The sequence below is a fragment of the Megalobrama amblycephala genome, linkage group LG3, assembly GCF_018812025.1.
Source record: "Megalobrama amblycephala isolate DHTTF-2021 linkage group LG3, ASM1881202v1, whole genome shotgun sequence".
NCBI lineage: Eukaryota > Metazoa > Chordata > Actinopteri > Cypriniformes > Xenocyprididae > Megalobrama > Megalobrama amblycephala.
The window spans coordinates 447,418-473,937 of NC_063046.1; the positions used below are offsets into that span (position 1 = coordinate 447,418).

Sequence of the window (26,520 nt, forward strand, 5' to 3'; positions counted from 1 at the left end):
ATGAATAAGAAGACATTTCAAATGTTACAAATAATTTCTATTTCAATACTGTTCTTCAAACTTTCTGTTCTGTGAATCCTGAATACAGACAGGTTTCCACTTTCATTCAGCAGCACAACTGTTTTCAGCTCTGATATCAGCATATAAGAATGATTTAGAAGGATTTGACACTGATGACTGGAGTAACAGGATTAAACAGCCATTTAAAATATATTAAAATAGAAAACAAATCACAATATTACTGTTTTTGCCTAGTTTTGATCAAATAAATGCAACCTTGGTGAGCCTAAACATATTTTTATTAATCCCATACTTTTGAACAGCAATACATCACATATTTCAAAATGAACTTAAAAATTTAAGAACAATACCAGAACAGATATTAATCCTCAGACACATGTTTATTTCAGTTGTTACAGGCAGGGATGAATTTAATGATAACAATATTGCAGACGACAGCTGAAGGTTGTTCTGCTGTTACACAAAGTGCTTGTCATTCAGTTACAGACGACTGCACAAAACGTGCATACTAATGAAAACATTATAAACTGTTACCTAGAAGTAAACAACTGTAGTTTCGGCATAAGTCAGCCGCGACGCTGAGAATATAGTTATTTTTTAGGGAATAATCCTGACTGAGATACAATATGAACTAAAATTCCCAGTTGCACGTGCAATCGCGCATGTCTGGGAAACTCATGAATATTCATGTATGCTCCGCTTTCGGAAACCGAAAATCTCAGAAACCGAAAATCTCGTAACACTGGATCACATTCATACTCAACGAGATTAGTACCTACTCTTTTAGGCTCGTTAAGTAAGTAGGCTACTTATTGAAATTAAGTACCTACTCAGTATAGGCTGTTTGCTTTGCAAAGCCCTTGCCTTTTTTTTTTTTTTTTTTGGAACACGAAATGTGAATCCGAAAGTTATCTGGAAGGAACTTTTTCTGTTAGGTAAGTTAAAAATAAATTGTTACCCTAACTCTTATGTTTACTTGGTAAGTAACTGAAACCAACATATTTTATATAGTTTTTAAGCGTTAGTTTGTTTTCTAAATAGTCATAATTGCTGCCAAAATATTCGAGTAAGAATTTGGGAGGATTTTATTTTGAATAGGTCGTTATGACCGTGCTAGGCCGCTGAGAAAATCGGACAACGTGTCCAGAAGGAAACCGCTATAAAATGTTTAAAAGCGCTGATTATCATCAATTCCTACGGATGAATCTAGTCTGGTTGCTGATTCAGAAAGTTATAATATGTAGACCCTAGGCTACTTTGTATTTTGCAGTCTGAATTAAATATGCGGGTAACGTTGATTTAAACGTTTTTGATTTCCCATGACCAAGTAAACGCTGTATAAAATAGATCATGTAATATTTTTGTAGAAATCATAATACTGGAATGCAGAAATTCTACACAAAACAAACTGTCATATTATTTAAGACAGCATGTTAGTAAAAATACATAAATGTAATTCTTATGCTGCGGGTGTCAGTTTATGAGAATGTGCTGTCTATATGTTTCTTTTTTTAAATTCATACCACAACAGTGTAGCCTAAGTGTCTTTATAGTAATCTTAAAATATAAGGCAAATAAAACTGCATCTCCATTTTAAATGGACAGAATTTAATAATGTCTGGAAATTTTAGGTCTATAAAAGTTAAACATTTTAATTGTATATTATTGTATTATTAATTGTATATTGTATAATTATCATATTTTTACACTAATTATATCAAACAATAGCCTACTGTCAGTACATTAGCCTATAGTTATACAAATGAACTAGATCAGTTGTTCTCAAACCTGCAAACCTTCCTGTCTCTACTTATGAGCTTGTGATGAGTTAAATCACAGTCTCTCTAAGATTTCACAATTTTTATTTATTTAATTTATTTTTTTGTGATTTTTGCAATCAACATGACTGATTGTGTGGTGGTAATTTCCAGAAATTTGTGAAAATGTTTTTTTTTTTTTTTTTTTTTTTTTTTAATTAGTACATCACATTTATCATATTAGGTATTATGAGAAAAGGGACTTCAGTGCTTCTCTGTATGCTTTCAGCATGTATGCCACATGTATTTCTCTTGGAGCTGGTAGGACTTGGGGATGCTTCCACCATTTGTGACCTTTTCATTTAGAAACTTTCTCACCAAAGGATGATCATGCAGACGTGGAAAGGGGGATATTTAGTGCAATGCACAGCTTTACCCAGTCTTTACATATCTGAAAGAATAATAATTTGTTTTAAATTAATAGGCTTTTAGAGAAGCTAGCCAGGCATGGGCAATATGAGTCATAGGTATATAGTCGCATTAGCAAATAGCAAAAACAGATACTTGTGTAATAAGTAAAAGGTTATCTTTTTTTTCTTTTTTTTTTTTTTCTTTTTTCTTTTTTTTTGTACAACACAAGACCAGGAACATCCAAATAATTAGTAATCAAGTAAACAGTCAGTGATACAAAAAAATGACAAATAAATACCATATAAAAGGTACAGATATAAACAATGCATCATTTAAAGTACTTTTAAAAATGTGTGCTGTAGTTGTTATTTGATTAACATAAACAACACAGACACAGCAGGAATATTAGGTTGCTGTCACTTTAAGACCTACAGTAACACGTCCCAGTCAGTTATTTCCCCTAAAACGTTTGTTCACTTGATCTTATCGATTGCTTTACAAAATACTTAATAAAATGGATATTTTGATGTAATTGAATGTGCATTTGACTTCAAGCGCTAAGGATAGAAAGAAAATTAAATACTCGCTGGCAAGCACACACACACCGTGGTCAGTCAATCATCAGTCAGTCAGAAACTCCAGTCTCTTTCGTGGTATACTGCGCTTTTAATATTTTTTTTAGTAACGTTACTATCAATACATATGTTTTGTGTTGTCATTCAATCATGTTAAACACATTAAAAATGCTATATTACCCACTAAAAGCTGTTCGGATATTGGCTACATAGCCTGATATAAACGATGATGATTTTATCAAAGACACTTAAATCATCATACCACCCAGCCATATAAAACAAAAATAACTTTTACTTACTTCATTTTGATCGTGTCCAGCGGCCATCAGCCTTGAAGCCATCTCCGACATTGTTAGCTGCTTGCGTTTCCTCTGATTCCACTGCGAGATGTTTGCTCCCGTTTAGATGATAGTCGATAGTAGACTTTCCTTTGTGATCTAAAATTTGAATTGCACAGGCTGGAAAACAATTTAACCCCACTCTTGTGCAAAATATCAGGATATTGCTTGGCCCAGTTATATGAGAGGGCAAATGAGATTAATTTACTTTTGCCATACTTTCTGCCAGACCACTCATAGGCATCACGTGTGCAACATCTGCCCACGTAAAAATAATGCATTTCAACTTTAAATTAGAGAATTTAATTAGATGATTATAATTTAATGTTTTGTGAGGTTTATTATATTTCGGTTAAATTAGGAATTAAGCAAGATAGCAAAAAAAAAAAAAAAAAAAAACAGCATGATTTCTTGAATGATTTCTTAAATGCTTAAATTTTATTTTCATGTAAGCTTACCTCATACCAAAATTATGGATCTTTCTCATCTTATTTGCAAATGCTTAAACACAGCAAGTCAGAAATGAAGACCCAATGTTCCAATCATTAAATATAGGATAAAACCTATACTTTTGCAACAACATCAGCTCAAAAGTATTGAAAAAATATATAAAACAAATACTGAAACAATTGATAAGCATTTTTAATTAGCAGATCACTGAAATATTGAGAAATAGCAGATTCCAATCTCAGTTGGAGGCATAGTCAGTGTTGAATTTATTTTCATTACATGGACACACAGTAAAATAGGACTCTTTGAATCGGATTTGTTCAGTGTGTATAAGGAACAACACAGAGGAGCAGAGAGAAAATAATATCTGGGTGAGGGAGAGGAACAGATGAAGGAGGAGAGGAGAAGTTGGATCAGGACAAGGGAGAAGAAGAGGTAGAGGAGAGGAGGAAGAATGTGTGCTGGACTGCATCTCTGTTTTTTTCACTTACACGTGGAACCTATGAAAGCTTATTTCTGCCATGAATAGAAAATAAAAAAAAGGTAATTATGTCTTTTTTTATCTCACAATTCTGACTTTTTACAGTTTTTTTCAATTGCTAACATACATTTGTCCATTCTGTAGTCACATTTTCAAAACTCTAAACACATTTAGCAGAACATCTGTCTGTTGTGGCCATACCATTAACACAATTCATGTCGTTTTCACACAAAATGCAATCAATTAACACATTTTTTAAATGCTTAAATTTTCTTTTCATATAAGCTTACCTCATACCAAAATCATGGATCTTTCTCATCTTATTTGCAAAGTCTTAAACACAGCAAGTCAGAAATGAAGACCCAATGTTCCAATCTTTAAATATAGGATAAAACCTCTAATTCTGCAACAACAGCAGCTCAAAAGTATTGAAAAAAATATATAAAACAAATACTGAAACAATTGATAAGCATTTTTAATTAGCAGATCACTGAAATATTGAGCAGATTCCAGTCTCAGTTGGAAGTATAGTCAGGGGTTGAACTTCTTTCCATTACATGGACATACACAGCAAAATAGGACTCTTTGAATCGGATTCGTTCAGTGTGGATGAAGAACAACACAGAGGAGCAGAGAGAAATTAATATCTGGGTAAGGGAGAGGAATAGATGAAGGAGGAAAGGAGAAGTTGGATCAGGACAAGGGAGAAGAAGAGGTATGGGAGAGGAGGAAGAATGCTGGACTGTGCATCTCTGTTTTTTTCACTTACACGTGGAACCTATGAAAGCTTATTTCTGCCATGAATAGAAAATAAAAAAGGTAATTATGTCTTTTTATCTCACAATTCTGACTTTTTAAACTCAATTCCTATTGTTTATATATCACAATTCTGAGGGGAAAAAGTCAGAATTGTGAGATAAAAAGTCACAATTACCTTTTATACTTTTTTTATTCTGTGGTGGAAAAAAGTTTCAACAGTAACCAAAGGCCATGTATGTTGGATTTGTTGTTGATCAATGGCAGCAATTTCATGTTTTCATTTCAGTAAAAGCTTCATGTAAATCTTTTACTACAACGATTCCACTACCATTGTTCCATATATGCAGAATATGTGGTCTGCGTAGGGCACTAACTACCAAGGGGACACCATCCCACCATCTATGGGCACCATCAACACCACACACCCAACACCAGAAAGAGATTTCAACCAAGGGGGACACTGAAGTTCTGCATAGGGGACTCATCTGACCAGTAGCTGCCCTGAGCAATTCTGTTACTTCCTTCTTCTCTTTTTCTACTGCACGTTCTATAAAATAATGACTCTCTTCTGTTGCCAAGAATGCACACATTCAACACTCAACCAAACATATAGAATGGCTTACATGCATTATACTATTACTGTAGTAAAAGGAAACTGAATTATAAAAACGATGGATTTCATATTTTCTCCAGTTAGAACCGAAACATGACAAGTAATGCAGTTTTCATAATGCCATCAACTGTTAGTATTTTGACAGTCATTGCGCTTTGATTGACTATATGTTCATGTTGAATAGAAAACTAGTGCTATGTTTTGACAGAACGACTCGATTTTGAATCAGTTTTGCTGTGTTTTGATAGAGTTAGTATGTGTTGAAAAAGGTTTTTAGCATTTTGAAATGTGGAGTTTGTGTTTATATAACAAAATATGGTTTTGGGCAGAAAATTAACTATTTGGCTAACTGTGTGATGTTTGTGTGTTGCTGTGTTAAGAGTTTAGAAAAAGTACTTTAAGTATTGCTAAATGCTTGTTAGCAATTGAAAAAAACTGTAAACTCAATTCCTATAGTTTATATATCACAATTCTGAGGAAAAAAAGTCAGAATTGTGAGATGTAAACTCACAATTATAAAATAATAAATAAATAAATAAATAAATAAATAAATAAATAAATAAATAAAATTGTGAGATAAAAAGTCACAATTACGTTTTATACTTTTTTTATTCTGTGGCGGAAAAAAAGCTTCAACAGTAACCAAAGACCATGTATGTTGGATTTGTTGTTGATCAATGGCAGCAATTTCATGTTTTCATTTCAGTAAAAGCTTCATGTAAAGCTTTTACTACAACGATTCCACTACCATTGTTCCATATATGCAGAATATGTGGTCTGCGTAGGGCACTAACTACCAAGGAGACACCATCCCACCCTCTATGAGGGCACCATCAACACCACAGAAACCCCAGAAAGAGATTTCAACCAAGGGGACACTGAAGTTCTGCATAGGGGACTCATCTGACCAGTAGCTGCCCTGAGCAATTCTGTTACTTCCTTCTTCTCTTTTTCTACTGCACGTTCTATAAAATAATGACTCTCTTCTGTTGCCAAGAATGCACACATTCAACACTCAACCAAACATATAGAATGGCTTACATGCATTACTCTATTACTGCAGTAAAAGGAAACTGAATTATAAAAACAATGGATTTCATATTTTCTCCAGTTAGAACCGAAACATGACAAGTAATGCAGTTTTCATAATGCCATCAACTGTTAGTATTTTGACAGTCATTGCGCTTTGATTGACTATATGTTCATGTTGAATAGAAAACTAGTGCTATGTTTTGACAGAACGACTCGATTTTGAATCAGTTTTGCTGTGTTTTGATAGAGTTAGTATGTGTTGAAAAAGGTTTTTAGCATTTTGAAATGTGGAGTTTGTGTTTATATAACAAAATATGGTTTTGGGCAGAAAATTAACTATTTGGCTAATTGTGTGATGTAGGTGCGTTGCTGTGTTAAGAGTTTAGAAAAAGTACTTTAAGTATTGCTAAACGCTTGTTAGCAATTGAAAAAAACTGTAAACAAGAATTTGTTCAGCTGTAAAGTGCAATAATCACCTGGGGCCAGATTCACAAACAAAAAAAGTAAGCAGATAAACATCAAATTTTCATTTTTGGGTGAACTATCCCTTCAATATTGGCTTGTCTAATGCCTTGAACTTGGGCTGGTATATGCAAATATTGGGGGCGTACATATTAATGATCCTGACTGTTGCGTCACAGTCAAATTTACATAAGGAGGAGGAATCAATGGTGTTTGAGACTCACTGTATGTCATTTCCATGTACTGAACTCTTGTTATTCAACTATGCCGAGGTAAATTCAATTTTCAATTCTAGGGCACCTTTAAAATATATTATCTGTGGCCCCCATGCATAATTTACAAATCGTGCAGTTTCATAATGTCAAAACAAGGCGGCAGTACTAGATTTTAGGCCATGGAAACAATAACGCACCCAAAACGTAATGAAACAGTGCTACTTGTGTGCACTGTGCGACTCACAAGCTCACAAATGTGTTTACTTGCTGAGTGTCTCGATCACACGACCACTAAACAGCCAGTGAGAAGTGTTCAAGTTAGGCGTAGAGGTCCAGGTACAAGCTGCAAATCTCTCTGTGATTTAATTCAGTTTAAAGACAGTTGAAACAACACTAACTTGTAAATCAGGAGAAACATTGAGCCGATCCAGTTAGAATACTTTTCAACCAACAATTCACAACATTTATCATGGATTTACTGTGGTAACACTAACTGTAACTATGGTATATTGTCAGAAATGTAGGTTAATATCTTATTTTATTTCATTTTTAATGTAGACTTGTATTAAATGCAAATAAGGCCACATTACAGACTATTTTTGTCATAAACTTGCAGTTTTGTGCATTTGTATTTATATTAAATGTGTTCATAGACTAAATAGCTTAAAGTCATTCTAGAAACAGTATTTTTTTTAATTTTTTACCATGTAGTGAGGAGCCATGTGTGGTTTTACCTGCTGTGATCTAATTAGAGTACTTTTAATTTAAATAAGAATAGATTTCTAACTTAGTAATATTAATTCAATTTCACCCTATAAAAACGAGGTTAAGTTTTATAGAAAACTACTCTGTCAGCTCAAGCTTTTGTCAAATCTGTTATGTTTTCAAGAAACAAAACATGTAGGCCTAATATTAGTTTTATATTTATATAATAAAACTAAAATAGAAAAGGTACCGGCCCCCAGATGTGTCCACAACATCGAATCTGGTCCCCTTCAAAAAAAGCTTGACTCTCCTTGCACGTTCATACAGGCAGAGTTCCAAACGCTTAAATATTTTCTCAAGAACATCTTTATTTTTTACTTGAAAAGAAAATTAAAAGTGTTTATTTAATTGAAAGTGGGTATTGCTGAATGAAAAAAGCCCGTCACTGCCCGTAGATTACCGTAGATATCATAATAACTGCGCAGAGTATTGTTTGATGGGAGTTAATCACTCAGCGTCATGTTTTTAATGCACCATTAAGATCGTTATTTTAAAAGAGCCTGTCTTAAAGGTGACAGCTAGTTGTTAAAATGTGTACTGCAATCCAAATTCAAAATATTTTTGCTCTGCCCCCTCCTCCTCATATGCTCACACAGGTTGCCAGTTTGAGGACACACAACAGGAGTGAGCTCAATTTACATTGGAAGGCGAAGAGAGAGAGACTTGCACACTGTAAGGTTATAAGTTCATTTATTGATTTATGATGAGTTGATATCATGTTTTAATATGCTTTTCTTTTCTTTTTTTCAAAAAGCGCATCCTGATTGTTTTCATTTTTTTAAAGTTGGCATGAAATCAAAATCGACCCTATTTACTTTGTTAGGGCATATTACTAGTCTTGTTGTGAACAATTAATCCGTGCAAGTTAATACATGGGAAAAAATGTTTGTCGCAGTAATTTTTAATAAAAATGTGAAAAGGTACTTCCGGTCTGAAATGGCGTTCCTTCTTAGATGACGTCAGTTTGATGGCTTGGGTTAAAAAATGTGTAAACCACTCTTCTGCAACTGTGTGTCTGAGCGAGATATGGAGAGGAGGAGCGCTAAAGTAAAACTCTGCCCTCTAGAGAGTACCTCAGGGATGATGAGTTAGCATTTTAGGACTTCCGGTTCCAACGCCGTAAAGTCAATGGGTTTTTTGAATGGGTTTTTGCTAAATCGCCTGAAATAAGGTCTGTGGTTAACAAAGCCTCTAAATATTTCCACGTTTTGATCTATGACATAAAACACACCAGTTATAACCCACTTGTTATTTTTTAAACTTTTACTGTGTCCTAAAATCGGCGGTTGCTAACAAAGTGCAAAAATGGACTATTTCCTTTGGCGGGGACTTTAGACATCATCATGACAAACAGGACATTTGGACAGCATTTCTCATGAAAAAGTGGATAAGTATTCATAACAGCACAGATCATAATCAGCGAGCATGTTTATAAATAAAGTTGTTTTCTAAATAAAGTTTGAGGAAGCTTGGTGGTGACGACGTTGATCCGCGACCATGGTGTGCTGTAGTCCGTTTATAGCCTACTGTTAGCCTTTTATATCTGACCACTTTATTTAGGCTTCAAAATCTATAAATGTTGTGTTCACTTGTAAAGATTATCTTGATAGACAAAACGTGTAAGTGTCATAACCCTTTGTTAAACACAGAGCTTATTTTCTGCCTTTTTTTCAGAAGTCTATGGGAAAAATAGGCTTTTGATCAAGGGAACCCGTGCGCCGCTAACTTCCGGGTTGGCCTACAAAAACACGTCATCCTTGAAGTACTCTATTCAATATTCTGTTTCACTTGGAAATATGTCACAACACTGGAGAAAAGATGTTTGCAACTTCCGGTTCATGGGGACTTTAAACCATGGGATAAGACTTTAAAACAAGGAATAGGCCATGACGTCAATGAATAATGGCGAATGTTTGGATTTCCTGTGGTTAACGATCTGTCCATCACAGGCTGCGTGATTTCGCCACTTCCTGTGGAGAGTTTTTTTTTGTTTGTTTGTTTTGTTTTTCCCCGGTGATTAACCGATAACATTTTGGCCAACAAAATTTCTAGTCGACTAACAGTTAGTCGACTTTTGGGGGGCAGGTCTACAAATAACCCAATTACAGTCAATTACATGTCGGGTATCACATTTGTCATGAAACTGAAGAGTGAACTCCAGCGCTTTGCCAGCTGGTTAATAATCTCAACCAAACACATTTATATTTGCGATTAATCAGATTTAGACAACATAAAAGTAATATTACAGCTTACATCTGCACAAGAGGATACAAATCCGCACGTGAACGTGACCGTGCTAGTATGATGTGCAACTCTGGTTTAGGCATGTGACAGTATCAAATTTTCATGTTGCCATTCTGCTGTCAGAGAGGGCACGTGCACTTTCATTCAGTTCGTCTCCTTCACTCATTCCACCATGTGCTTCTCATGCTCTTGTTGTGCATTTTATATGGTTGATGTGGAAAGTATTCGTAACCCTCTACTGCATTATTATGATAAATTTATATAAAAAAAATATTTGACTGTTTTTCTTTTCTTAGAATGGCTTAACTTGAAGTGCTGTAAAAAAAAAAAATTGGAAAAAAATATTATTTCAAGGTACTTTATGATATGTTGCCATATGGCAACAACGTACAATAGTGGAAAGAACTTAAAATAAGTGTAAGTGTATATAGTTCATATTTTTCCTCAGAAATGTTGTTTGTATTGAATCAATTGGTGCTATTATAAGCTTTAGCAGTAAATATAAACAATACCTTATACTTATTTTCCAACATCTTGTGCTTTTCCATTCTCTTTTGCTGAATAATGCTTTATATTCTTTGAATTTCATTACGTTTTTCGTGAATATTATTTAAATTGCAAATGTAGACAGTAAAAAACAAATCTAATACTGTTCATCATGTATCATAAAACATTGACATAAAACCAAAAACATTGCAGTTCATGAAAATTCAACATTACGCAATCTTATGAGAGGAAGGTTATGAACATGAACCCCCCATAATCCTTGAAACTTCACCTTTTTTCTGTACGAAACTTTAAAAAGCATTTTTTTTTTTTCAGAGGTGAGACACATGTACACATCACATTTGGTGCTCTTCACCCTAACAATACACTTACAGCCACTTGCACCTGCCTTTTTGAGACACAATGGTAGGCCAGTGGTAGATCTGGGCCAGTATACTGGCTGTGGTGGCAGGTCTCCGATGTTGATTTAATCCATAATATAAATGCCATGGCAGTCCTTAACATACGACTAATCAACATTATATCACTAGCATTAATGTTGTTATTGTTACAGCTTAACAGACTGCAGCTGGCCTTTGCTAGCTATCTAACCTATTATAATAATGCCATTCCATTATTGTGCAGTGTTGCCATATGGCAACACAGACATTTTATCAATTTACCAAAAACTAATTTCATAAAAACTTTTTTGAGTGGTGAATATGTCATCATACCTTACCTGAGATGATGTTAACATTTTTTTTGTGTGAATGTGACATGGGCGGGTCCTTGTTTGTTACTGACGTTTTAATTTGCTTTCAGCAACTACATACAAGAGACGGCAGTCTGTCAGAAAATCGCACCACAGAAAAAAATTGCATGTTATGTGACTTAACCAAAGCACATCATTGGCTAAACTAAGGTCTTCTCTTACCAACAAAAAAAAAAAAAAAAAACGAGAATGTTCTGTTAAAGAGACAGTGGCAAGGACATGAACACAAAGTGTATGTTGCCATATGGCAATGCATTATAAAAATGCCCACTATAACAATATTGTGCATATATATATGTGTGTATATATATATTTTAATGTGATATATCACATTACCAAATATCAGCACGTCTACTCATGGATGCGCTCTTCCTTTAACAGTGCGCTGAAAAACTAAAGCACAGATAATTTACAACATTCTATTACAATCCTGTTCTCATTATAATGTTATGCATGATAGATTGGTGCTGCACATCTTGCACTCAACTGTATTTCATGATAAAAGTGATTCTAAGTATCATTGCCGTTTTACCTTTTAGTTATTATTACAATTCTCAGACTTAATAAAAACACAGTATCACTCATTGTAATAGTTGGACTATTGAAGACTTGTGAGGAGGAAAGAAAACCTTAAGGAGATTGGTCTATTCAGTTGGCTCGAAATTTATTAAAAAAACATTTCTTTCTTTGATTTCTTTGTTTTATTTATCACTTAAAATAGGTATAACTCAATATTTCGACTAATTGCAAAAGTGGAATAATGGATCAAAGTCTACCGATTCATCTGTAAAATAATTGATGATTGGTCAATTTATCATTCCAGTAATCATTAGATTAATTGATTATGAAAATAATTGTTTGTTACAGCCCTATTAACTGGTAGGAAAATTTCCTTACCATCACAACCCTATTCTAAACCTGGGCAAGAGTACTTGAGTACGGATGTTACAGCGACAAACGATCATGAAAAATGATGACTTTTTTTTACTGAAACTTTAGACATAATCAACTGTGTTTATGTAAACCTTGTGTGTATTTGACAATATTCACGCAATCAGACGTGAATGATAAAGTCCATTAACCGGACGCTGTTTGACAGGCTTTTTTTGTGCACGCTTCATATGCGCTCAGAAAAATGATTATGTTAGAACGCATGTTAGAACAGAACAGGAGTGAAATGTTTAACTGGCAATACTTTAAACCACATGCAAAAAATGAACTTTAGTGATTGCGAATAAGCGCAGTGTCCTGTTAGTGTAACATACCTCTGCGTTAACATGTGATGCGAATGTACGTCAAGTTATACAGTATTGGGTCGGAGGCACCAGAACTGCAACTGATAAAAAGTGTGCTGTAGCACAATACTACAATATTTCTTCAAAGCACATTTTAATCATCCACAATCAAAACTTGTGATATCGCACACCCTTCATTTTTAAAAGCAGTCCCTATATTTAGTGAATGAAATGTTTGTAAGCTATTTAATAAATGTGTGTTAATTTTTGTCTTACAGCACTTTTTAGCTTTAGGCCACATCTTGAAAATGGCTGCAAGCAATAGAGGTCTGATATTGCAAGAAATTAATGGAGATCTGAATTTGGTGTTACTGGGAAAAATAGGAGCTGGTAAGAGTGCTTCAGGAAACACAATCCTGGGACGACAAGCTTTTGAATCAAAGGAAAGTTTCACTTCTGTCACACAAGATCTGGCTGTTGAATCTGGGACTGTCTGTGGGCGACAGGTCACTGTTTATGACACACCAGGATTATTTAACACAAAGCTTAGTGAAGAAGAGGTTCTGCAGATTTATGCAAATGTTTTTCACAGATGTGAATCAGGTCCCTGTGTGTTTCTGCTGGTCATTGAAGCTGACAGATTCACTGAAAAAGAGAGAAAAACTGTGGAGAAGATCGAGAAGCTGCTAGGAGAAAAACGCTTGAAGAAAACCTGGATTCTCTTCACTGGAAGAGATGAACTAGAGGAAGAAAACATGACAATAGATGAATTCATCAATGAGACTGAACCATTGAAGAGACTGGTTCAGAAATATGATCACAGATACCATGTGTTCAACAACAAGAACAACGAGACAGGACCTAATGGACAAGTTCCAGAGCTGCTTTCAAAAATAGATGCAATAGGTGAGTCGTCATTATACAAAATATATAAATGTTTGGGAAAAAATATTCTTTGTATCACATCAGTGACAAATTTTCATAAGGTCTGTATGTAATGTATGTATCTGAAAAAAATGTTTATTTCACTCACTAGGACTGTAACCTGCTGAATCTCTGTCCAACCAAAGTGAATGTTCAAATGGTGTTCGTTTTGTTTATATCTTTTATACAGAAAAAGGAGCAAAACCAAAGCAGACTCTAGCCAAGGGGCAAAAACCAAAAGAAATTCCTATCTCCAGTCTCTTACCTGAGAGGATTGCTTTTCTGGAGTTTGAATCTATGATGGGAATAAGATCAGCAATCTGTGAATGGTCAGAGACACACTCCACTGTTTCAGGCAGATCTGTGGACACAGGTGAGGAGTTAGAGAGGGAGAAGTGTTTATTTATCCAGTCTTGGACCGCACACTTTTCTCACTGTTCTCAGAGTAGATGACAGATTCACTGAACATGAGCAGCAGATTATTCCGATGACTGAGATTATGTGTGGCGAAGAATTGTTAAAATACTCCATCATTCTCTTCACTCTTGGAGATCTGCTAGAAAGTTTATTTGAACTCTTAATACAATTTTAAGCAAATTTTAAGCATACTATTTGCTTGTTGTTTATTTACTCATTTATTTAATAATTCACTTAATTTTATTATCATGGGAGACGTGGACGATATGTGAATCAGTGTCCATTATTTTGCGAGCAACTGGTGATAAAGAAAAATGCCACGTCGCAATATTGAAAATATTTTCATTTTAAACCATGAAGGCAAGCTAGTGGAAGTCACACAATGTGCAAACTTTATGGGTGTGAAGAAGTCTCAAACTCCAGTCAATTAGGCCTCTTCACAAACTGAAAGTAAAAACTGACTGAACTTTTGGCATCTGATGCTGCAATAATGGCGCATATTCTCTTAGAGACAATGAGAGATGAATCTAATTTATTTTCTTAATATTTCTCTTGTGGCCCATAGTGAGAAGAAAATAGTATTTTTGTGAATCGAGAAGTATTTTGTGTTAAACAAGTTGTTCTTTAAATGAGAAGTAAGCTATCTAACTAATATTTTATTGTCCTCGCAGCATGTCGGTTATGCGGTGATGCGCTATGATATCGTGGGGCAAATGAATTGCAATATTAATTTAATGAATATAGCTGCAAGCAGCAATGCAGGGCCAAGCACCAAAGGCCATTGAAAATAAGGAATAAATAATAATGAGAAAAATGAAATAAGGGTTGGGTTGTAGCGCAGTGCGGAGCAAGAAGAGCAAAAACAGAAGAAATTGAATGTACTTGAAAAAAGGTGGTTCAGAAGTAGAGGTGAGAATGAACTCAAAATGAAAAGAATAAGAAGAAAAATGTCTGGGTTGTTGCACAAATGTGGAGCAGGAACAGAAAAAAAAGAAGCTGAGATGAAAATGAACACAGAATGAATAAAAATAGATTTAATTCTAATCAGAAGAAGAAAGACTAGGACAATATTATTGGGATAATAAAGGAATTGAAACGACACATTACATCCAATTTAAAAGTTGTCCCACACGGGACTCGAACCCACAGTCTATGGTTTTGTTGTCTGACACGCAACTCAATGCGCCATTGGGCAGACACTGACACACACCTGCCAAACTTCAGTAGTTCATGTGAGAATGATCTCACAATGAAGATGTTTAATGATAAATATAACATGTGAAATGCATCACATGTTATATTTATAATTTTTTAGATTAGATCATTCTAGGAAACACTCAATATCTGGAACAGAAGAACTTTTTTCAAAACAACCAAATAGAATGCTAAGCTAACTAGCATGAGACAACAAACAGAGGCAAGGTCATATTCAGAGACAAATATCTTGAGAACGGTAGCAAATATCAAAAAACCTTCAGTCATTTCTGTGCGGCTCGGTCATCAAAGATCGGTCTGAACAATAACAAATAATTAGAACATTTCCAGATTAAAATATAAAAATGTTTAAGTTTGAAAATAAATAGCCTATTTAGTCTATAGACATATTACGTATTTGGTGCTGTGATGAACAACATTGTGAATCCCAAAAAAATTGAATGGCTGTTTGAAGCATTTTAAAAACTTCACTAGTGCAGTTACTTTGTTTGCGGGTTTCCGGGGTAACCGCTGTATTTCTGCTGTTCCATCAGCACCCTCTGTTGTCAGACAATGAATGCGCATTTTCATTCAGCGCATCTCCTTCACTCGTTCTGGTTCTGCCATGTGCTTCTCAAGCACATTGGGTTTGTTTACATTTGAGTGAGTGTCTCTTTGACACAGCATGCAGCGATGTTGTGCATTTTATACAGTTGATGGGGAAAGTCTTCTTAAAATGCATTATAAAAATTTGATTAATTCGTAATAAATATTCACTGTATTTTGAAGTGCCCGTGATAACAATATCTTGCATATGCATTATTGTGATATGTTTTAATGAATATCGGCATGTCTAGTGTTGTGGCAAAAATTCGACTCGACTCAATACATAAGAGACAAGCCCATCCAGATGTCTTTTAAAAGTTTTATTTTCTTGCAAGAAAGGTCAGATAGTCATACAGGCTCACAAAAAGCTGCAGAGTGTAAGACAAAGAACGAAAGCTTCCCCTCACTTTTATATCTCTAACCTCCAAGGCTGAAGCCTCTGTCCGTTTACCATATTAGGCACATGCAGGAAAAACTATGCCACCTGTCACGTGACAATCATAATCCTTCTACACTGCAACTTATACATTTATTTTTCATATAAACATGGTCTTTTACTCTGGCTTGGCCACAAGTCAAAAAAGAGTCCCTAATCCCTGTTCTACATGACTAAAAGGCTCTACACACACACACACACACACTTGTTAGAGAACACATGTAGTCGTCAGCATATAAGAATAATTAAAGAATAAAAGAATACATTTTTAAAATTTCCACAGCACTAGTGTGCAAGTTTTTTACAGTATATGGTTTGAAAGGGTAACTCTCATTGTGAATGCACTATTCTCATAACAGTGTGCTGATACACAGGGAACTAAACCACAGAGAATTTGCAACCTCCTATTACAATCGTGTTGTCATTATAATGTTATGTAAAGGCCTCTGACAAACTGGTGCTGCACATCTTGCATTTAATTGTATTTTTATGATCAAAGTGATTACAGGCATGGCTGCATGCTTTCAAATCCAGTTTCACTTTATTTTGCAGATCTGGAAGGCATGCTGTCTAATGTTTGTTTGGCATCAGGAACCAAAATGCCGTGATAACCAATCAGAAAAAAAGAGAAATATATATTTTTTTTAAAGTCAGGGCAATCATTGTTTTCATGATTGATTTTCACTGTCACATATGAGTACTCAAGTACTCTTGCCCACCCCTACTGTTCATATAATTTATATCTTTGTTCAACTGTATATCTGTGCTTTTATTTTACAGATGCACTCCCTAGAAAATCACCCTAATCATTCTAGAATTATTAATTATTTCCAAATAGACCAATTCAAGTCATCTGGTCATCTGGTGAAATTGTTTTTATATAGCAATATATATTGCAGAAAAAAAATTATAATGTCAGTTTTTTTCCAATATTGTGCAGCCATAGGTGAACTGATCACTGCTTACATCTGCTTTCTCTATTGTTCACTATCAGCTAAAGGTTGGCTGACCAGATTGATTCCTGTCAGACTTAATGCTCGAGACACCTCCAGACGGATTGTTCTTCTGAGTAATACTGGTGTTGGGAAAAGTGCAGCTGGAAACACAATACTGGGACAGAAAAAGTTTATATCCAAAAGGAGTACAAATTCAGTAACCAGTGAATGTTCAGAAGCTCACGCCACTGTTTCAGGCAGATCTGTGTCTGTAGTTGATACTCCCGGATTCATTCACACACACATGAACACTGAAGAGTTGGCGATGGAGATAGCGAGAAGTGTTTATATATCCAGTCCTGGACCTCATGCTTTTCTCATTGTGTTTCCTGTGAATATGAGATTCACTGAACAGGAACAGCAGATTCCTCAGATGATTGAGATGATGTTTGGTCAGGAGGTGTTAAAATACTCCATCATTCTCTTCACTCATGGAGATCTGCTAGAAGGAAGGTCAATAGAGGAACTTGTTCTGGAGGACAGTGCATTAAGAGATCTAGTTTATCAGTGTGGAGACAGATATCACGTCTTCAACAACAGAGATCAGAGAAACAAAAAGCAGGTGAATGATCTACTGCAGAAGATTGACACAATGATAGAGCAGAATGGAGGAGGACACTACAGTAATCAGATGTTTGAAAATGCTCAGAGACTCGGACTGAGCAGACAGAGAGAGGAAGAGGAGAGTTGGAGAGGAGCAGAAGAGTGGAGCGAACGGCAACAGAACATACAAATACAAGAGGCAATTGAGAAAGCAATAAAAGACACAGAGGAGAATATCAGAGCCGAGTTTGAAGGTTCACCAAGATTTTTACAAGAAAGACTTAAGACAATGAGACTGAGAGAGGAAGTCTGGAAACGGCAAGAGGAGGAACGACAGGAGGAGTTTGAGAGAGAAAGGAGAAAGAACAGAGGTATACTGCCGAGTGTCATTTACAAAATGCAATTACTAAGAAGACCGCGTATGGAAAGGCAGAGAAAACAACAAGAGGAGAAAGAAAGACAAGAGGAGATTGAGAGAGTGATGAAGGAGACAGAGGAGAGAATCAGAGCAGAGTTTGAAAGTCCACCAAGATGATTATGAGACATACTTAAATCAATGAGACAGAAAGAGGAAGAGAGAAAACTACAAGATGAAAACCGAAGACGAGTGGAGTTTGAGAGAGTGAGAAAGGAGACTTAGGAATCACAGTAGTGTTTCAATGGCCATCAAGATTTTTGCTAGAAAGACTGAGAGAGACAGAAGAGAGAATCGGAGCAAAGTGTGAACCAGAAGCAACAATGAGAAAATGGGAAAACTAAATCAGGAATGTCTCCTGGATTCTTTGACCTACTGATGAAACCAGAGGAGTTAATAATGGTGAGGGTGAGAAGTGTCTATTTATCCAGTGCTGGAGCTCATGCTTTTCTCATTATGAAATTAGGAAAAATTACTGGACGCAGAATCAAGCAGTGGAGTTCTACCTGTTTTTTCAAGGTTCTGCATCATATATTATTTAGTGGAACTAATGGTGCAGGAGGAAATCAGAGGAACATAAGATTGAGTGATGAAGACGGGAGAGAAGGGTATAATCAGTGAGGAGTAAGAGGATTCAATGATTAAACAAAGGATGGACTTACTGCACTGCTACATGCTTTGCCAAGCTGCCAGTTGATAGTGAGTCTGAGAAACTCCTCATCATCATCACCTTCCTAACTGCTGTGATCCAACTGGAAAACTCAGGAACAGTACAGTATAAAACACCTGAACAACTGTAAACAAACATTTCCACATCCAGATGATGAGACGGCTCTGGATGGAAGGTAGAATGTTAAATATAATTGCAGATTAGTGTTTATTTTAAATTGAGATTTTAACATTTGTTTTATAAGGTCAATTGTTCAATCAGCATTCTCCATTATTTGTTTCCACAGAACAGAACGGTTTCAATCAGCACTATTCAACAGTTTAACATGTCTAAACATGTTTCCGGCTACATGATGATGACAGGGTGAGCCCTCACACTACTTTTCTATTCTGGTTTATTTTCTGATATTAATATAGTTCCTCATTGAACATTTGTTAAAAAAAAAAAAAAAAACCTTTTGCAATTGTGCTCATATTTGTGAAAACAGCCCTCTTTCTTGTGATATTGCTTAATTTCTAATTATATCATATGTTATAATATAAATTAACAATTTATCAAACAAAAATGATCAATCCCTTGTTGATTTCTGACCCGGCACAACAGTAACAAAATAAATTAAAAATAAGTTATTGATTGCTTTTGAAGCAGGAAGTTTTACATCCAATCAAATTAATGATGTTAACAAAGAAAATCAGACAGTGCAATGACAATTTAGCGATATCTCCACAGTCCTTTTAGGGTGTAGCACCGAGTGTTTAAGTGTTTTCACACCTATGGATCGCTTGTTTTGTTCTGAAACAGGGACTAAATTTGTTACAATGTTGCATTTTCTTCTTGGTTCGGTTCGCTTTCACATGGCAACATTTCAGAGCGCACCAAAATGCATTTAGGCAAGTCACATGCGAGTAAAACTGTCCTCTTATTGGTCAGAGTTTTCTCTGCTTCGTCGGGACAGCATTCTCACATGGAGAAGTGCAAATATACAACAGAGGTGTTCGTTGGTTTTCAGCTATAGTAAATAATGTGCTCACTCACAGAATCAGACACTACCGCTTTTTATATCACATTTCCCGTTATGAATTATGACATCATTTGGTTTGTTGGTCCGTTAACTGGGTCGGATTGCTTTCACATCTCAAGCGAACCACTCCAGAGTTCGTTTGAAAGCGTACCGAGATCACCTCTTTAAGCAGGTCTCAGTACACTTGTTTGGTCCGCTTCTGGTGCACACCCAAGTGTGATTGCTGCTTTCACACCTGCCCAAACGAACCGCACTAAAGGGGGAAACGAACTCTGGTACGATTCAACTGAACTAAATGAGGAAGGTGTGAAAGCACCCTTTGTTTCCAAACCAGGTGCATTTTCTACCATGGCTCGGTTCGTTTAGGCAATGTGAACACTGCAATAGCTGCATTGTAATGTTCAGATAGTGTGCATGTGTTTTGACACTGTTAGTCTATTAGACAGCGCTGGGAGATACAGGGATGGTGAGCTTGAATCAATACGAATGTAATATAGTTTAACAGCGGGAATGATGGCTATTCGTATAGTGTTCGTTTGTGTCGACAGTACAAAAAAAACACAATATGCTCATGAAGCGAACTTGACAATCATTTTGATGGATGATGCAGAGGAAACTCTGACTAATAAGAGGACAGTCGTACACGCATGTGATTTCCATAAACACATTTTGGTACGCTTTGAAATATTGCCTTGTGAAAGCAAACCGAACCAAGAAGAAAATGCAGCATTGTAACAAATTAAGTCCCTGTTTCAGAACAATACAATCGATCTACAGGTGTGAACTTATGAAGGTGTGAAGCCATCATTCCCACTGTTAAATTATGTACTACATTCATATTAATTCAAGCGTGATCTATCTGTATCCCAATGCTGTCTAGTAGGCTAACAGTGAAAACACTATATGAATGTTATAATGCAGGTAGAGCTAGAATAAAGGCTTCATCGGGACAGCATTCACACACAGAGAAGCAAGATTACACGTTTTAAGATGAAGAGGTGCTCTTTGGTTTTTAACTGCAGTAACTAATGTGCTCACTCACAGAATCAAACACTGCTGCATTTTATATAGCACATTTCCTGTTAGGAAATATGATAACGTTTGGACCGTTAGGTCTGATTTCTTTCACAGAGTTCATATGCAATCAAGCCGGGAACACTTCGTTCAGGTAGTCTGAGTTTCCATGCGGGTCCGAGCGCGATTGCCTTGTTCACATATGCCTAAACAAACTGAGCCAAGGAAGAACACGCACCAGGTTCCGAAACAAAAACACTCAGGTGTGAAAGCACCTAGTCAAAGACAAGACCGAGACCAAATGCAGCCAAGACCAAGACAAGAACAAGACCTTCAAAAATGGTCTCAAGACCGGTCTCGAGTAGAACACTAATATTAAGTAAACCTTAAGCCGTGCTCACACTACAGTAGTATTAAAATTCTAACCGATTGTGAAATCTGGTTGCAGCACGCACATAAGGAGAATCTTCACTTATTGTTTTTTTTCTCTCAAATCTCAAACATGAACTCACTACAAGATTTGAAGATTGTAGAGCATCCCACACTACAAGATATTAAGATTATCATGACAGGAGTGAGCACCTCACGTGATCTCATGGGGAAGCGGATGTAGGCTAAATATGTACATAGCAGATTAATGTCTTTAACAGGTAATGTTTACATTGTGTTGGAAAGCAAAGTGCAAGACAGTGCAGACGGCACTAACAGATTGTATTATTGTACAACTGCCTGACGGAAGTTGTTTTTTAGTTTGTAGTGGAGCCGCAGGCAGAAAGAAACCAGCTCTTTAAGTGTTGTTCATACTGTTAAATCTTGCTTTGGTGGATTTGTGTGTGTAGAAAACTGTAAATATCATTATATTCATACATTCTATGTAAATGTTTTGTGAGGATTAGCAACTTTATCATGCATTCAGGCCGTTTACTGTTCGCCATTGGATGACTGAATGACACAGCATTTTCTGTTTACCATCAGTTTAAGATGCATACAGTTAATACTAACATTTGCATCTTGTATTGTAATTATCATTAAGTATTAAGTATTTGTTGTTTTGCTCCAGAAGTGAGGACATGTGGTACAGTTTGATGCTCAGTCAGATTGTTTGCATATAGGTTTCCTTAAGAGCATACTATTGAATACTTCTAATACAAGACAATCTAATAACTATTTGCTATATTTTTGTTGCTGAATAATGCTTGTTGGGACTGTACTAAGATAATCTTATTATTTATTATTTCCTTATGTAGAACAACATCTGTATCCACCTGTAACTAAAAAAGCAAACTGGAATAAAATGAATACAAATGGAGAACAAAGACTCGTGCATTCTAACAGATGCCCCGCAGTTATCATAACTTCAAACTAGCAACTTAATCCTTCATTACACTTTGGCTAGCAGCTTTTTTTTACACTCACATAGTGTATTCAAAACCATAGCGATTTCTCCCCAGCTCTTCTTTGTCCATACGTTTGTGTCATGTTTTTGAAGATGCATTATACAAACCCGATTCTAAAAAAAGTTGGGACACTGTACAAATTGTGACTAAAAAGGAATGCAATAATTTACAAATCTCATAAACTTATATTTTATTCACAATAGAATATAGATAACATATCAAATGTTGAATGTGAGACATTTTGAAATGTCATGCCAAAAATTGGCTCATCTTGGATTTCATGAGGGCTACACATTCCAAAAAAGTTGGGACAGGTAGCAACAAGAGGCCGGAAAAGTTAAATGTACATATAAGGAACAGCTGGAGGACCAATTTGCAACTTATTATGTCAATTGGCAACATGATTGGGTATAAAAAGAGCCTCTCAGAGTGGCAGTGTCTCTCAGAAGTCAAGATGGGCAGAGGATCACCAATTCCCCCAATGCTGCAGTGAAAAATAGTGGAGCAATATCAGAAAGGAGTTTCTCAGAGAAAAACTGCAAAGAGTTTGAAGTTATCATCATCTACAGTGCATAATATCATCCAAAGATTCAGAGAATCTGGAACAATCTCTGTGCGTAAAGGTCAAGGCCGGAAAACCATACTGGATGCCCGTGATCTTCGGGCCCTTAGACGGCACTGCATCACATACAGGAATGCTACTGTAATGGAAATCACATCATGGGCTCAGGAATACTTCCTGAAAAGATGGTCGTGAACACAATCCACTGTGCCATTTGCCGTTGCCGGCTAAAACTCTATAGGTCAAAAAAGAAGCCATATCTTAACATGATCCAGAAGCGCAGGCGTTTTCTCTGGGCCAAGGCTCATTTAAAATAGACTGTGGCAAAGTGGAAAACTGTTCTGTGGTCAGACGAATCAAAATTTGAAGTTCTTTTTGGAAAACTGGGATGCCATGTCATCCGGACTAAAGAGGACAAGGACATCCCAAGTTGTTATCAGCGCTCGGTTCAGAAGCCTGCATCTCTGATGGTATGGGGTTGCATGAGTGCGTGTGGCATGGCCAGCTTACACATCTGGAAAGGCACCATCAATGCTGAAAGGTATATCCAAGTTCTAGAACAACATATGCTCCCATCTAGACGTCGTCTCTTTCAGGGAAGACCTTACATTTTCCAACATGACAATGCCAGACCATATACTGCATCAATTACAACATCATGGCTGCGTAGAAGAAGGATCCAGGTACTGAAATGGCCAGCCTGCAGTCCAGATCTTTCACCCATTGAAAACATTTGGCGCATCATAAAGAGGAAGATGTGACAAATAAGATCTAAGACAGTTGACCAACTAGAAGACTGTATTAGACAAGAATGGGACAACATTCCTATTCCTAAACTTGAGCAACTTGTCTCCTCAGTCCCCAGACGTTTGCAGACTGTTATAAAAAGAAGAGGGGATGCCACACAGTGGTAAACATAGCCTTGTCCCAACTTTTTGAGATGTGTTGATGCCATGAAATATAAAATCAACTTATTTTCCCCTTAAAATTATACATTTTCTCAGTTTAAACATTTAATATTTCATCCATGTTGTATTCTGAATAAAATATTGAAATTTGAAACTTCCACATCATTGCATTCTGTTTTTATTCACAATTTGTACAGTGTCCCAATTTTTTTGGAATCGAGTTGGAATCACTTCCACACACATATACAGTATCTCACAGAAGTGAGTACACCCCTCACATTTTTGTAAATATTTTATTTCATGTGACACCATTAAAGAAATGACGCTTTGCTACAATGTAAAGTAGTGAGTGTACAGCTTTTATAACAGTGTAAATTTGCTGTCCCCTCAAAATAACTCAACACACAGCCATTAATGTCTAAACCGCTGGCCACAAAAGTGAGTACACCCCTAAGTAAAAATGTCCAAATTAGGCCCAATTAGCCATTTTCTCTCCCTGGTGTCATGTGACTCGTTAGTGTTGCAAGGTCTCAGGTGTGAATGGGGAGCAAGTGTGTTAAATTTGGTGTTATCGCTTTCACTCTCTCATACTGGTCACTGGAAGTTCAACATGGCACCTCATGGCAAAGAACTCTCTGAGGATCTGAAAAAAAGAATTGTTGCTCTACATAAAGATGACGTAGGCTGTAAGAAGATTGCCAAGATCCTTTAACTGAGCTGCAGCACGGTGGCCAAGACCATACAGCGGTTTAACAGGACAGGTTCCACTCAGAACAGGCCTCGCCATGGTTGACCAAAGAAGTTGAGTGCACGTGCTCAGCATCATATCCAGAGGTTGTGTTTGGGAAATAGACGTATGAGTGCTGCCAGCATTGCTGCAGAGGTTGAAGGGGTGGGGGGTCAGCCTGTCAGTGCTCAGACCATATGCCGCACACTGCATCAAATTTGTCTGATGGCTATTATCCCAGAAGGAAGCCTCTTCTAAAGATGATGCACAAGAAAGTCTGCAAACAGTTTGCTGAAGACAAGCAGGCTAAGGACATGGATTACTGGAACCATGTCCTGTGGTCTGATGAGACCAAGATAAACTTATTTTGTTCAGATGGTGTCAAGCGTGTGTGGCGGCAACCAGGTGAGGAGTACAAAGACAAGTGTGTCTTGCCTACAGTTAAGCATGGTGGTGGAGTGTCATGGTCTGGGGCTGCATGAGTGCTGCCGGCACTGGGGAGCTACAGTTCATTGAGGGAACCATGAATGAGCAGAACATGATCCCCTCCCTTCTGAGTCTGGGCTGCTGGGCAGTATTCCAACATTATAACGACCCCAAACACACCTCCAAGACGACCACTGCCTTGCTAAAGAAGCTGCCCCACAGATGCTCAATAGGGTTTAGGTCTGAAGACATGCCAGTCCATCACCTAAACCCTATTGAGCATCTGTGGGGCATCCTCAAACAGAAGGTGGAGGAGCGCAAGGTCTCTAACATCCACCAGCTCCGTGATGTCGTCATGGAGGAGTGGAAGAGGACTCCAGAGGCAACCTGTGAAGCTCTGGTGAACTCCATGCCCAAGAGGGTTAAGGCAGTGCTGGAAAATAATGGTGGCCACACAAAATATTGACACTTTGGGCCCAATTTGGACATTTTCACTTAGGGGTGTACTCACTTTTGTGGCCAGTGATTTAGACATTAATGGCTGTGTGTTGAGTTATTTTGAGGGGACAGTAAATTTACACTGTTATACAAGCTGTACGCTCAATACTTTACATTGTAGCAAAGTGTCATTTCTTCAGTGTTGTCACATGAAAATATATAATAATATATTTACAAAAATGTGAGGGGTGTACTCACTTCTGTGTGATAGTGTGTGTGTGTATATATATATATATATATATATATATATATATATATATATATATATATATATAATATAATTATCAATCATTCATCCGTCCTCAGATTGTTGGGAGGGGTAAATCGTGCATGAATCAGCCTAAAACTCCTGTAGACTGAGTCCAGCTTTACTTGATTATTTATAAATGAATGTTTCTTTATTCCAGTAGAAATCAAATACGCAGAAGCTGAGAGAAGAAAACAGACACATGGAACAAGATGTAAGTTCTTTATCATTACGATCAATTTAAATAAAAATAAATAAATAATCCAAATGGTTAAATAAGCAAGAATAAATTATATATATATATATATATATATATATATATATATATATATATATATATATATATATATATATATATAATTTATTTATTTATTTATTTTTGCTTATTAAAAAAAGATTGGATATCTTGTTTTAACCATTTGGATTTTTTTTATATATGAGTAACTAGTTTTTAATAAACTGATAGCCACAAATGTATGCATGCTTTTTATACATTTGTACTGTAAACAAAATCACATCTTTAACAGCATGTGCAACTCATTTTATTTTAGGGACTTTCATCTTCAAGGCATATCATGAACTTTGTCTTCGTGAGATTGTTCATAAGTTTAATGTTCAGCAATAAAGCATTGTGAAATAGTGTCTCTTTGTGAGAGTTTCTCTGTCCTTTTACAAACAAAGCAGTCATTTCTTTAATTTAAAATTGTTAGTCTTTTTGTTTTTGTTTTGTTTTGTTCCTGTTAACTAGTGTTCCTGTGTTCAGCTCTGGATTATTCTCACTGCTCTTATTTGTGTTTGTGTGTGTGTTTTTCACTTGCAATCTTGGGGATGTGTGGTCTCCACCTCAACGGACAGTGCAAAAGAATAGGGATAGGACTCGGGAAGAAATCATGTTCATGGATGT

At 36.2% G+C, this 26,520-nt stretch overlaps 1 protein-coding gene across 3 annotated transcripts; it reads left to right on the forward strand.

The window, feature by feature from the left end:
* On the forward strand, positions 1-26,520 carry LOC125264218 (immune-associated nucleotide-binding protein 12-like). Of its 3 annotated transcripts, none has more exons than XM_048183424.1 (8): positions 1-956; positions 8,476-8,551; positions 12,895-13,522; positions 13,731-13,913; positions 17,188-18,991; positions 19,103-19,179; positions 25,780-25,830; positions 26,472-26,520. In XM_048183424.1, the coding sequence occupies exons 3-5, from the start codon at positions 12,925-12,927 to the stop codon at positions 18,264-18,266; spliced, it is 1,860 nt and encodes a 619-aa protein (XP_048039381.1). In that variant the 5' UTR covers positions 1-956; positions 8,476-8,551; positions 12,895-12,924; the 3' UTR covers positions 18,267-18,991; positions 19,103-19,179; positions 25,780-25,830; positions 26,472-26,520. The 3 variants fall into 3 exon arrangements, with proteins under 3 accessions (XP_048039381.1, XP_048039380.1, XP_048039382.1); XM_048183423.1 differs by having other exon boundaries at positions 25,777-25,830; positions 26,472-26,514; XM_048183425.1 differs by lacking the exon at positions 8,476-8,551 and having other exon boundaries at positions 25,777-25,830; positions 26,472-26,514.

Coding starts and splice junctions, on each gene's coding strand:
- LOC125264218 (XM_048183424.1), top strand. CDS start 12,925: ATGGCTGCAAGCAATAGAGGTCTGATATTGCAAGAAATTAATGGAGAT. Junction 13,523..13,730: donor TTCAAAAATAGATGCAATAG/GTGAGTCGTCAT, acceptor TCTTTTATACAG/AAAAAGGAGCAAAACCAAAG. Junction 13,914..17,187: donor AGGCAGATCTGTGGACACAG/GTGAGGAGTTAG, acceptor GTTCACTATCAG/CTAAAGGTTGGCTGACCAGA.